This window comes from Morone saxatilis, unplaced genomic scaffold (genome assembly GCF_004916995.1).
Source record: "Morone saxatilis isolate NCDOM2014 unplaced genomic scaffold, NCSU_SB_2.0 Contig3, whole genome shotgun sequence".
Lineage (NCBI taxonomy): Eukaryota > Metazoa > Chordata > Actinopteri > Moronidae > Morone > Morone saxatilis.
Genome location: NW_023339873.1, coordinates 2,375,997 through 2,388,824, shown reverse-complemented (window position 1 = coordinate 2,388,824; position 12,828 = coordinate 2,375,997). Strand labels below are relative to the sequence as shown.

At 42.2% G+C, this 12,828-nt stretch overlaps 1 protein-coding gene and 1 long non-coding RNA gene across 2 annotated transcripts; one reads left to right on the top strand and one right to left on the bottom strand.

The window, feature by feature from the left end:
* Positions 1 to 464: 464 nt before the first annotated feature.
* LOC118337017 lies at positions 465 to 12,349 on the bottom strand (the record flags this gene model as incomplete). The annotated part of the gene is given in 4 exon segments (XM_035673825.1): positions 465 to 3,506; positions 4,374 to 4,530; positions 6,486 to 8,987; positions 11,749 to 12,349. Coding segments are annotated over 4 exon segments (3,518 nt in total), but the record flags the coding sequence as incomplete, so codon positions are not given.
* LOC118337018 lies at positions 4,453 to 11,941 on the top strand. The gene is made up of 3 exons (XR_004797134.1): positions 4,453 to 4,578; positions 10,640 to 10,740; positions 11,804 to 11,941. It is a non-coding gene; the product is annotated as an uncharacterized LOC118337018 (long non-coding RNA).
* Positions 12,350 to 12,828: the final 479 nt, after the last annotated feature.

Below are 12,828 nucleotides of genomic sequence, written 5' to 3'. Positions count from 1 at the left end.
ACTCCAAATTTTCAAAAGATCCCTTGACCTCGGTAATCAACGTGTAGTTATTTGTGTTATTTGAATATTTCTGCATACTCAGGTCCAAAAACAGTGTTGGAATTCCATAAACTGGGAGTGACCGGAAAGCTGAGGCACAAAGTCTGGAAACGCCCCTGGTTAAGATGAACAGTTTAAGTAATAAAAGATGCAACATTTCAGATCTAAAAAACAATAACAATATCTGAACCTAGCAGCTCATTTAGTTATATGATTAAGTAAATGTTTTCGTGCATTTATCAAGAAAAAAAAGAGCTGAACACATGAAGGTATTTTTCCAGCTTGGAACCGGATACAAAGTTCGCTTTCAGAAACAAAGCCTTGAATGCAAACATAAAAACTCCACTGTAAACAAAGACTGACCACAATCAGCCCTGTGGAGAAAAAAAACAACTAAAAAAACACACACAAACACACCCCAAACATACGGTGAGCAAGAAACATAAAATATTCTTTATTAAATATACAAAATTTGTGAAACAGAATTGCATCACGACTTGTAAACTTTCCAATCTTTACATACTACCTTAAGCACATTCCACCGGCTACACAATTAAGGACAAAAATACAATCAGTTCAAACTTAAATAAAAACTTTTGTAAATGGAAGACATGGAGGAGGACGTTTTTATTCTTGCGCTTTGTAAGTGTCGAGTCACATTTAAAATGTCTCTACGGTCATCTATGCACTTGATATTGAGATTGCACGGCAGAACTGAGATGATAAGACAGTTTTGGATGTTTTTTTTGTATGCGTCAAGCTCACTGGGAAAACCTTCAACGTGGTGTCAAAGTAGGCCAAGTGCTTAAATCACAGAGCGATTAGAAAGTGCAGTACGGTGTGTAAAGTAGATCTAACTATACCGATATCAACAGACAGGTACAGTAGAGTTATGTTCTGACGATTAAGTAGTGCAAGAACATCCACAAATGCTGTTAAAAGTGGCATCATATCAGAATACTTTATGGTGTATCAATCTGCTCCATAGATTAAGTTTCAAGGCTTGTTTTTTTTATTGTTTTATAGTTTTTTGGCATTTCACAGGAAATCACTGTTACTACTCATTACTATTTGTATGCATACAATTTATTGTTGTGCAGTGATCTAAACAATATCATAAGAAAGCATGAAAAGAAAAAAAAAAAAAGGTGAACAGATGGCTTTTTCTTTTTTCCAAAGCCTTGCCCAGAGCGCCGGCAAGTAAAATGAAGTGCTAGATTCTTAATGTAACGTCAAAAACAAAAACAAAAATAAGGCAGCATTTGGCATTTCAATACGGCATATATGCTGTAAAATGCGGTATATATCCCTTTGTAACACCTGAAAGCGGTAGCGATATGTGTGCTTGAGCAGAAGCGGATGTGACACACAGACACTGAGGGAAGGGAAGTCAAGTACCAGCATGTCGCAGGCATTTTCACAACAGTGGAGTCGTGCCGATAACGCACACGTGAGAAGGCAGAAGCATGAGATCAGAGAAGCTGTGATGGCTGATCTTGATACTGACTGGATACTGAGTGATACTGTCTTCACCTGATAACACCGTGACCCATACAAGAATCAGTTAGCTTATTAGGCTGAGCATCGTGGGTAATTTCAAGACATGCCCATTGAACAGAAAGAAGGGGGAAAAAAGGAGGAAAACAAAGAGAAAGGAACAAGCAAAAGATAAACAGCACTTTATCGTGCGGAGAACATAAAACTATTCGCTTGCTGGCTAAGAACACTTTTGAACATTCGTGAGCTACGATCAGTTCCCGGTGATGTGCACGTGACAACTCTCACAACGCTCATTTGGTTTGTTATTTCAAAAACGAGTTGGAGCGCTCGGTATTCATCGGGGAACATTCGTAGAGTGTCAATCCAAAACAACATATATACAACAGCTGGGAAAAGTGATGCTAAACACAGAGGTATAGGTCATTACAGAAGGTGGTGTAGCATGAATTAATTAACTCATTAACCAAATATCGTGTATACTTTTCAATAATGTAGACTATTTTCCAAAGTATACTTAAAGATTATTGATTTATTTTATTCCTTAAAAGAAAGCAGCCACTGCTTTCTGTTCATTTCAGTTAAAAAAACAGCTCAATATTTAGGGAAATACACTCAAGAGTTTGATCGATACCGTTCTCATCTGTATGTTAAATATGGAGGCGATTAGCTTAGCTTAGCATTACGACTGGAAACAGGGGGAAACAGTTAGCCTGGCTCTATCCAAAATACACAGACCAACATGTCTAAAGCACTAAGTTGTGGTTTTATGGGGAGTTACAGGCTGGTCGGGCGCTGTTTGCTCATATCACAACTGTCTGATACTTTATAGACCAAACTAAGAATCAATTATTCAATAATTAGCAGATTAACTGAAATAAAGATTACCATTAGAGCAAATGAGTGCAATTCTTTCCGTCTACTGAATCTTATGTCTCAGATATCAGAACATTTTTGCACCATTTTGAAAAAGGTCCTTGCTCTCAACTGCAACTATGAACTAAAGAATAATAATGTTCACTGTGATAGATTATTGTCTCGAGCAGGTTTCAAGTTTCTGCGAGTTGATTTTCATGCTGCACTGAAATGAACTGAAACCAAAGGCTGCCTTGAAGGTATAAAATCAATCTAAACCTGATGGTACGCTACAGAAACGGCCAGCATTGATTTAAAGTATATGCAGTTTGTAGTTAATGGGCCAAAACATGCAGCCAGAGTGGCCCTTCGACTTAACTCTTCTCTCCCTACAGAACTGCAACTCCTCTGGAGAAGCATACAGTGCGAAAAGTTAACTGGATATACAGTGTTCTGGACTGAAACTCTACTCGTTTGTGATAAGGTGATAGAAGTGACAAGTGAGGTGAAAAGGAGGAATCAATGTTTCTACAATCAGGATCCCAAAATGGAAGCATCTGGGTTTTGAACCCACTGGGGCTCACTCCTCTGTGAACTTAAAACCAACCGGCTGTGTGAACCTGAAAACAACCTGAGGACCCGCTACATTCAACCGCCCCCCAGACCAAACCCTTTCGACATAGGACGCGTTTCAGCACAGTAAAGCATGCCGTCTGGAAAACATCGCCTCGACATCGCTCAGTGCCTAGATATTTGTATCAAAAAGGACAGCATAGCAGTGAAAAGACTAAAGAGCTGTTGTGGAGGTTAGAGTGAACAGATGCGGACTGAACTGCAAACCCTTCCCCCTCCCTTCGTCACTTTAACTTGGAACGCACTTGCAGGAGAGTCGGCTTCTGCTCCATGATGCGCACCAGCAGCGTGTCAATGTAGTCCTCCAGATCTCTGACCTGCGGCTTCAACTTCTTCAGCTCCACCTCCCGCTTAGCCAGCAGAGATTTCTGACGCTCAAACTCCACCTTCTGCCTCTCCAGCTCCGCCTCCCGCTGCACCAGCAAGGCGACCAGTTCACTGTGGTTCAGGTGGTAGTACGAGCCCGCTCCTTCTGTCAGAGACTGAAAGAGGGACAGACAGACGGGGAGGAAGAAGTATAACAAAGATAAGAACGGTGTGTTCATTGGATTTAAATTGAGTTTCTTTTTTGGCAATAAATGCTCATTCTGGATTCAAAACTTGATGTGAACCACAGGAATTAACTCAAGAGAAAGATTGTATCCAACATTAAATTCAAAAACTTTAATAAACGGGATAGATTTATTTTTAAACATTATTTATTCAGGGAAGAAAACCTGGACTGGCTTCTCTAACCTTTAGGCTAACATTGCGCCTGTTTTATTGCATTAACTGATGATCTATAATTGCAAAGACAATTACAATATTTAAATAAAGGAGTAAATTAGGCAAAAATATGTAATTCTGCCCAAGTTTCAGACTTATTTTACAAGTTACCTTCTGGTCATCTACTGGATTTTTACACACAAAAATCTCTTTACTTTTTTGTTACTTTAGGTAGTGTCGCACATCATCTATCTATCTATATAACTTAAAGTAGAGTATATTAGAGTAGAGTAAACATTAAGAATTTTTTTTTTTAAAGAAACTATATGTTTATTGCTGATTTTTCTGTTCTATCAGCAACGATTGTTGCCTGTTTATTTTTTCTCTCCTTTATAATCCTTTAATTTGTACATTTGTTACACATATTGGCGTTCAATTACGTTTTTTTCATCATTACTGTCAACAGACAGCTGTTGTGTAGGAAGAGACACTGAGACAAACAAGTCTAAGTGTAATTTGCAGGTTCAAATGTTGTTCAAATGATCATTAAACCTCAAAACACAAACACATACTTTCTTCTGTTTGCCTCTGAAGGGCAGTATTGCAGTATTTTTTATAATATCATTATGCTAACACACTGTTACCTTTTTCCTGTCGGCCTCCTGCTCGCTGAGCTGGCTGCTCCTTCCCGGGTGGATGGTGGACTTGAGCTTCTCCAGGCCGGTGGCCAGCACTGACCGGCCCTCAGTCCGCTTCTCCTCAGCCAGCATGGCAGTGGTCAGGGGCTTCACTGGGTGGGGACTGCACAGGACGACAAGAAGCATACAAGAAGCATACACGTACAGTCAGGTATCTCGCTTCATACGACAACACCTGTGTGGCTTTATAGTTAAATATAAAAGACTTTCAGGTGATGTAAGGACTCCATCTGGCTGCCATACTGGAGGTCTTTGATATTCGAGGCTGAAAAAAAGCCAATTAGCTTTCAGCAAAGTCTCAGTCTGTGTCTGAAATTATCAAATACAATTCATTTGACTAAAAAGGACCTCTATTTTTCCTTCCTCTGTTTTCATTTTGAAAGTACCACATGGGAGGTTGGCGAAGGGTTTGTGTGATTTCAGAGTAAAATCATTTAAGTGGCCACTTACACCTTGAATAAAATTCAACATGTTTGTGCCTGTGGGGGTTCTTAATTCTTTTTAGTGTTACTGACAATCAGTGTTCATTAGTATTTAAATATTATTATTAAAATGTATTAAAATAAATGAGTATCACCTACAGTTAACCACCAAGCTACAGGCTTTTTTTTTTTTGACGTAGATGTTCTCAACCTTGGGTCCGGGAACCTGCAGAGGACCCCAAGATAAACCTGAGAGGTCCTAAAGATGATTCAAATGGGTATGAAATAAAGAAATATGTATTTTTTTGCTAGACTAAATGATTAAAAGGAATAAAGAAAAATATATTTCTGGTGCCAAAAACTATGTACCCTTTCTCTGACTTGTCTCAAATGTCCCTACACTGCGGCCATAAAATGGGTGAGGGGTCACAAGCCAAAAAAGGTTACAATTGAGCTTTTATTCTGAAAATCACACACAACACCACTCTTGTTTTCTTTGGGAAACTTTGACGTGAAGACAGACAACAACAAGTATAACAACATTCAAAATATCCCTCTTGAGCGAAGTTATTGTTTTAACACAGAACTTTCTAACGTGGACTAAAAAGATGCCACAGTCTCGCTGTTTTATTAAATCGTCAATTTGCCTCAAACCAGCTCTTTCTTCTCAAACTACAACTCTACAATAACACAGGAAAGACAGTTTCTTGTGTCAGTGACCTACATTTACAAGGAAATATATCTTATCAGACCACTCACTCACCTATTTACCTAGTGCAGAGACTTGCATTCACACAACCAGGCTCTTTAGCCCAGGTAACATACAGGTTTATACATTATTTGAGCAGATTGTCCTCTTGACCTCCAGGATGACAGCAGACATGGATGCTAAAGATCAACCTTTTAAAATCCCAGAAAATCTCCCTTTTAGTGATCAAGAGTAAAAGGAGGTTAGACAGGTTTAAGGCTCCTCATTAAAGCAAATACCGGTGAAAATTGAAATTAAATTAGCTCAAAACTGAAAAACTTAATTGCATACGTAGTTGCCATCAAGCATGTAGAATTGTGTTAAATATATTATTATCCTGAGGTGAAAAGGAAATGCTATCAGTGACACAACAACACCTTTTTTGCCTCATATAAAGCCTGCATTTCTGGTTGTGAGTTTGGTAAATGAGTGTGGTTGTGTGAGAACACTAGCTAGCCCTGTGGAGAAGGGGGATGGTGTGTGTGTGTGTGTGTGTGTGTGTGTGTATAGGTGTGTGTGTGTGTTGAGTGTGGTGTGTGTTGAGGGAGGGGGGTGTGTGGTACGATTTCAGGCATAGATGAGTAACTAACTAAATTGGCCGAGGCTCTGTTCCTTCCGTTACACGACCAGGGCACACACATATATATGTGTGTGTGCATGTGTGTGTGCATGTGTGTGTGTGAGTGTCATAACAAAGTGATGAAAAAGAGAAGGTCACACCACAAAAGGAGAAACCCCTTGAGAGTTGGCGGCACAGAAGAAAAGCAGGCGGAAGCAGAGCGGCAGAGGGAGACTGAAGAGACGACAGGATAGAAATTTCTGGAAGTGGGGAAAAACTCATTCCTCTCCACCTTTTTTTCACCGAGCACTGAGCATGTGCAACCTCACCTGTTCTGCTGATTGGCTGCCTGCTGCTGCTGGGGCTCCTGAGGCACTGGCTTTGGCGCCGCAGCTCGTGCCGTGCTGGGTGGTGACCTCGCCGTAGCATTGGCAAGGGGAGGGAGGGAACAGAGCGCTACAGGGGAGCTACTACTGTCAGGAGTTAGAGAAGGAGCAAAGGAAGTCATAGAGGGGAGGTCAGGGCCTGGCTGAGCTAAAGAGGACTCCTGTATGGCACCGGGATCACTCCCAAAGGAGGGCAGGAGGAGCTCATCAAAGGCCGGTGTCAGTGTGCCCTCAGACTGGGAGCGGTGTAGCGTAGCGCTTTGTGCCTGAGGGCATTTCGGGAACACGTCACCTAAGACAACATGCTGACTGTCCACACCTCCTTCGCTGAGCTTCCTTGGATTACAGCTCGTGTGAGAGCCTGTTGATGCCGCAGGGAGTACTTCTAAACCGCAGTTATCCTCTATCGTGAAACTTGGCTCAATAGTTGGTGTCTTGTCCTCGGCTCCACAGAATGATCCTTCGAATGGGTCACTTTGGTTGACCTCTTCATTGGACGGCTTGCATGCATTGGTGGGATCTCCTTGACCCAAAGCAGCGTCAGCAGTGGTCTGAATCGCACTCAGCTCACAGCAGAGCGTCGAGTTCGCAGAGTGCAGCGTCTCGTTTGGCTCCGAGCCGCTGGAGCTTTTGGAGAACTGGTGAGAGTTGCAGGTTTGGTAGTCCTGCGAGTCGGCGCTGACATAAAGGCTTTGGAGGAAGCTGCTGGTGCTTTGATCGGACACCTGAGTGCATAACAGTGTGTCGTCAAAGTCTTGGCTGGGAGTGCTCGCAATGTGGCTGGTGTTTAGGAAATCGCCAAAAAGCCTGAATGGTATCGGAGAACGCTGGCTCGCACCCGGCCCTCCTAAACTCGCGCCCTCAATGGGCGAGTCTGACGAACTCTGCCTCACATCAGGGGAGGAGGTTATGATGTGTACGGATGGGTGTGTGGGGCAGAGTTCATCATCTGGAGTCATAGAGGTCATCACATCTGTAGTGTTACTTACAGATACAGAGGAATCATTTAACACTTTTGAAAAATCCTCTAAAGAGCCATTGAATTCCCCTGTGTCTTTCTCTCCATTTTCATTGTCAGACTGTAAAGAAATGTTGGATTTTGTCTGTAGTTCTGAGAGTTTTGATATTTGAGTCTCTTCTGCAGTGATAACAGGCTCCTGAGGTGTAAACACTGGGGACTGTGGTGCCAATGACCCCTCCAAACCAATTAAATCTACTGTTTCATCACCATCCTGCTGAAGAATAGTGTGCTGATCTACATCAACTAAAGACAGATCATTTGACCTGTCAGTAATGTCATCTTCGGATTCTGAGGACTTTTTCACCACGGGCGACGCAGAGGATTTCTCAAAGCTGAGGATGTTGCTTTCAAAGTTCTGCGCCTCAGCTTCCTCTGAAGAGGATGCAGACAATTTGTCAGAATAAGAAGAGAGACAAGACAGGAAATCCTCTTCTGCTGAACTGCCGAGACCTGAAGAACCAGGATCTGGGGAGCTGCTGTTGAGCTTTACAGCCGAGGTGTGACTGGGGGCCGCGTTAGTGTCGGTTAACTCATTTGTGTTAGTGGTACTGTTAGCTTGATTAGTTTCAATGCACGCAGTCAGTTCTGGTGAGTTAGTGGGAGTATTTAAAGTTATGTCGTCACTCTCAAAGCTTGCGTGTTCGGGGATTGTCTCAAGAAATTGTGCAAATGTGTCAACGTAATATGTGTTAGCGTTGGTCACTTGGCTGGTGGCTTTATGTGCTTCGAATCCAAATTCTGTGCAAGGTTGATGATGTAGTGCATCATTCACATTTTTGTCAGCGTCTGTTATGGGGAGTAATGCTCCTTTATTATTGCAGTGTTCCAGTGAATGGTGACTGGGTGTGTTTTGCTGTGTTTTGCAATCTGTGGTCAGGTCCTCGGGAGACTGCAGCCTGCCAGCTGCAAACTCTTCAAAGGATTCGTCCCACTCTAAATCCAGTTTCAGCTCCCCGGCAGACATAAAAGGGTTGGACGGCCTCTTGCTTAAAGTTGTTTCCCCTTCCATGGGAGTCGGAGGAAGTGGTCTTTTCTCAACTTTGGCCATCGCTTTGCTCTTTGTATCTGTACAAGCAACTGAGTCCTCTGTGGTCGGGTTGTTGTGAGTCAGAGAGGGGTTAAGGTTACTCGCCTGCGGAAAGAGGTGAGCTATGGGGGGCCGGGAACTGGAAAGATAGGGCAGAGGAGGCAGCGAAGGTTTTAGCATGTCTTCATAGAAAGGGTTGTGCTGGAGGAGAGAGAAGAAAGGGTTGCAGGGGGACATGGGAGGTGGTGTGCTCTGTGAGTGGCAGAAAGGGTTAGTGTGATGCAGCGGAGAAACCAGAGAGGCGGGATCGACAGGGGGACCCGAGGGGTGGTTACTAGGTGGGAGGGGTGGTGGGTGGGGGTCAGTGCTGGGCTCTAGTTTAGGTGACACCACCAGGCTGTGAAAGGAAGGGCACACAGTCCTCTTGATTAGTGAGGATTGTTCACACAGCGGCCTGCTGCAGGTTGTCTGTCTCATATCACATCTTAAATCAAACATTTTTACATACTGGCCTGCGTATAATCTGTTTTCACTGTTTATTCACTTAAACCCGGTTTTAATTCAGGTCTTCCTTTAGGTTTTCTTTATTGTTGCTTCATTGTCTGGAAAATATCTTTAAACCTGCAGCAATGGAATTTTCTGGCCACTTGGGGGCAGCGCAACAAACAGTAAACACAACAGTAACATTTTATCACATTTTATAGTGAACATGATAGCAAAGAGTTGCCAGCGTACAGATCCTGCAGACATTGACGGACATTAATGTTCATTTAGAGTTCTTTGGCCTGATGAATTTAAGTCCAATATTCAATTTTAGCTCAGGTTTGGTCTCTACTGACTCCCGAGAGAAACTTTAGCTTCTAAATGCTCCACTATGTTTGCCAGCTAGTCACTAACTCTTGTGTGTCTGCTGTTTGGTGCTAGACAGGTAGTGAACAGTTGGTTTTTAGAAGGTTTCCTGAAAAAAGCTGCCTGTCGCAGCTGGACGCAGCTTTGATGAGCAGTGAAGTTGAAAGCAGGAGAACCAAAACAATAAGCCGAAGGAAGCTAAAGCGCTCTGCACAGCTGAGGAGCTTTAAAGAAAAAAACTTAAACTGTAATAATTTTAAAAAATGTCTAAAAACAAAATCTTGCTGAAAGAAATCCCATGAAAATTCTACACAGGAGTAACACAACAGTAACTCCTAACAGTATCAATCAAAAACTGTATATTAATTGTTGATATCAACCATACATGTGTTCATATCTTCAAAAGCATTCCTCTCTGTGCCTCTTGTGTGTTTTTATTGGCACATGATGTAATATTAAGCGAGAAAAGTTGATGCAGCTGGGTGTAATGATTACTTAGTGCTCCTGGTGCCAACTTGGCACTTTCCCCAAGCATCTAGGAGCATGTGGGTGTGTAGGATGTGAAAATGTATAGTTACAGAGCTGGCAGAAAGGTATTGAGTGTACTATGGTCCAGAATAGCTGACCTCGCTTCAATCAGCAGGTGCTTACCAGTCCAATATTTTGTTTACGCTCGGTGTATAGAAATATTACGGTACTGTACTTGTTTTTTTTGGCCTTGGTCGGGTAAATTGATTAAGAAAAAATATATTAAAAGTAACTGTTTAAGGGTTCTTGTAGACCTGAATTAAACATGAATTGTATACAAGACTCAAATACAAACTGCAGGCGGAATGCACTCAATACAACAGTGAGCAGTATAAGAGAAAGTACAGTACAGCAGGTGACACCTCCAAAATAAATTACCCACTTAAGAATGTGCTTGTGTTAAAAGTGGAAATAAAATTAGATGGGGTTTTCTTCCCTCCCTTCTCCTTCCCCACACACACACACACACATCACAAATGCATGCACAAAACCCACACCTTAACACACACACACACACACACACAAAACCTGTCAGAGAGCAGGGACTGTTCCAGCTCACATCATCATCTTTGCAATGATGATTATTACTGAACCATATTACAGTGTGCACAAGGCTTCAGCTTGATAAAGCTAATTTTAAAGAGCAGCTCCCGTCCTCCATCTGCATTGCAGATACCTGCTGTAACCAGAGACTGAGACCAGGAGCTGAAGAGGGATGTGTACAGAGCTGGAGGAAATTTCTGGCAGCCATGCTGGTACACAGGAAGTGAAAGGTAAACAACTACTCTGATAACTGTTCAACATAATGCTAGTTCTCTAATTATATATTGTGAAATTGAATCCTCTTTTAATTGGGTACATTTCAAGTGTTTACTCCAATTTACTGTTGACTTCTGTCTGTTTTATTTAAAGAAATCTTTTCTTTATCCTCCTCACAATGAGATATCATGTAACCAATAAAATAGCACTACATTAAAAACTACTAATATTTCAGCATTTTGGGATTATTTCTTGAGAGTGAGATAAGAGAAAATGAGAGAAAAAATCCATCCTGCCCTAAAGTCTGTGTGTTAAGTAGCTGGAGCATAAGGCAGGAGGCATTTAGCTTAGCATAAAAACTGGAAACAGGTGGAAGCAGCTAGCCCCAAGTTCAAAAATATTCCTTCTAACTGCTGACTCAATAACATGTTGTATCTTTTTTGTTTAGTCCGTTTTTTAATTGAATAAAATACATGTTTATTACTGAGATCTAGAGGTGTTGGTAGGTGTATTTTTGAACTTTTCACAGAGCCAGGATAGCCGTCCTCCTCTCTGTTTGGTCTTTATGCTAAGATAAGACCTGTTGTTTTATTGGACTGCATTAGATTATTAGATTATTTGTGATTTTATAAGTTTATTCAAATACAGATTTCTGTAACTTTTTAATCATTAAAGTTTTGGAACACAAACTATAATTTTTTGTTGATTTTTACATTTCTATATATCTGGTTTAGTTTGAATCTGCTGCTAAAATATCAGCTTATATAAAATACATTCTTTCACCTCACTGTTTTTACCAAATAAAAAGTATACAGAGGTCACATGCAGTAAGACACCTCGGTGTACGACTTATGAATCTAAACAGTACAGGTACAAACTCTCAGCAGGCTCCTGAGCAGTTGTTGACCTCAATTCTCCCCATATTCATACTGAAATGATAATGCATCATCTGTTTGATGTTGCAACAAATGAACCTGTCAGTGTGCGATTAGTCTTCTCTGTGTTTACAGTGTGTATCTCACCTGGGTTTGCTGTGCGAGTCCTTTGATCCAAACCATCCCTTGTGTTTCTCCTCAGTGGCAGCGGGGGCCTGTTCAGACTCATCCTTGGACTGACTCTGCCCTTTCCCCGCAGACTCACTCCTCCCATGGTAGAAAAAGTTCCTCCTCTGCTTCTTCCCCTGGTGTTCCGACTCCGCCGTGGAGGAGGAGGTGGCAGCGGCTTTGGGCGGAGCCTCCTGTCGCAACCGCTCTTCTTCTTCTTCAGCCAACATGGGGCCGCTCTGCTCCAGGGCCGCCACTATGGCTGCCTTCTCCTCCTCGCCAGGCTTGTCGAAAGACCAGCGGCGCCCATCTCCGGCAAGGCCTTTGGGGAGATCTGTGGAAGCCTGTGGGCTGAGGTTCTGTAGAGACATGGAGAGAGGCAAAGACTTCTGCAAAAGTCCCAGGCCTAAAGAATCTGCCGGTTTTCCTGAGCCTGGGTCCCGGGGCTTGACGTTGTAAGCATGGCTTCCATTAACATACACAGATGGCTGAGGCACTGCGATGGAGATCTCACCGGCCTCATCACCAAACTCACATTTGAGAGAGGACATCGACTTGGGCGATGTGTTTCCTGTGTGCTCTGCAAGAACGAGGCAAGAGGAGGAGACAAAAAGGGAGAGGTGGACACCCGATTCATTTGCAGGCAGCTTAACTGGGTGATAAAATCTTGTAACAGCTTTGACTGACAATGTTGTTCACAGCAGGATGGTTCAGTATCACTGGCAGACACAACAAGCACATGCCTCCACAAAGTCTATACAATTCTCAAAATATATTATCAACTGGTTTCATGACAGGAGACCTAAACATTTAATGACCTTACGTTTAAACTCTAAAAACCTTTCAGTATGTGAAGTGAAATGGAGCATCGTCCTGTTTTATACTCGGCACTTCTGTAGCACGTACAAGCTTCAGTTTCACAGTTATCCATCCATTTTCTCAAAAGCAAAGTTTATTTTTTAAACTTAAAATGTCCAGTGTGTAACATTCAGGAGGATCTATTGGCAGAAATGCAATATAATATTCATAGGTATGTTTGTATTAGTGTATAATGACCTG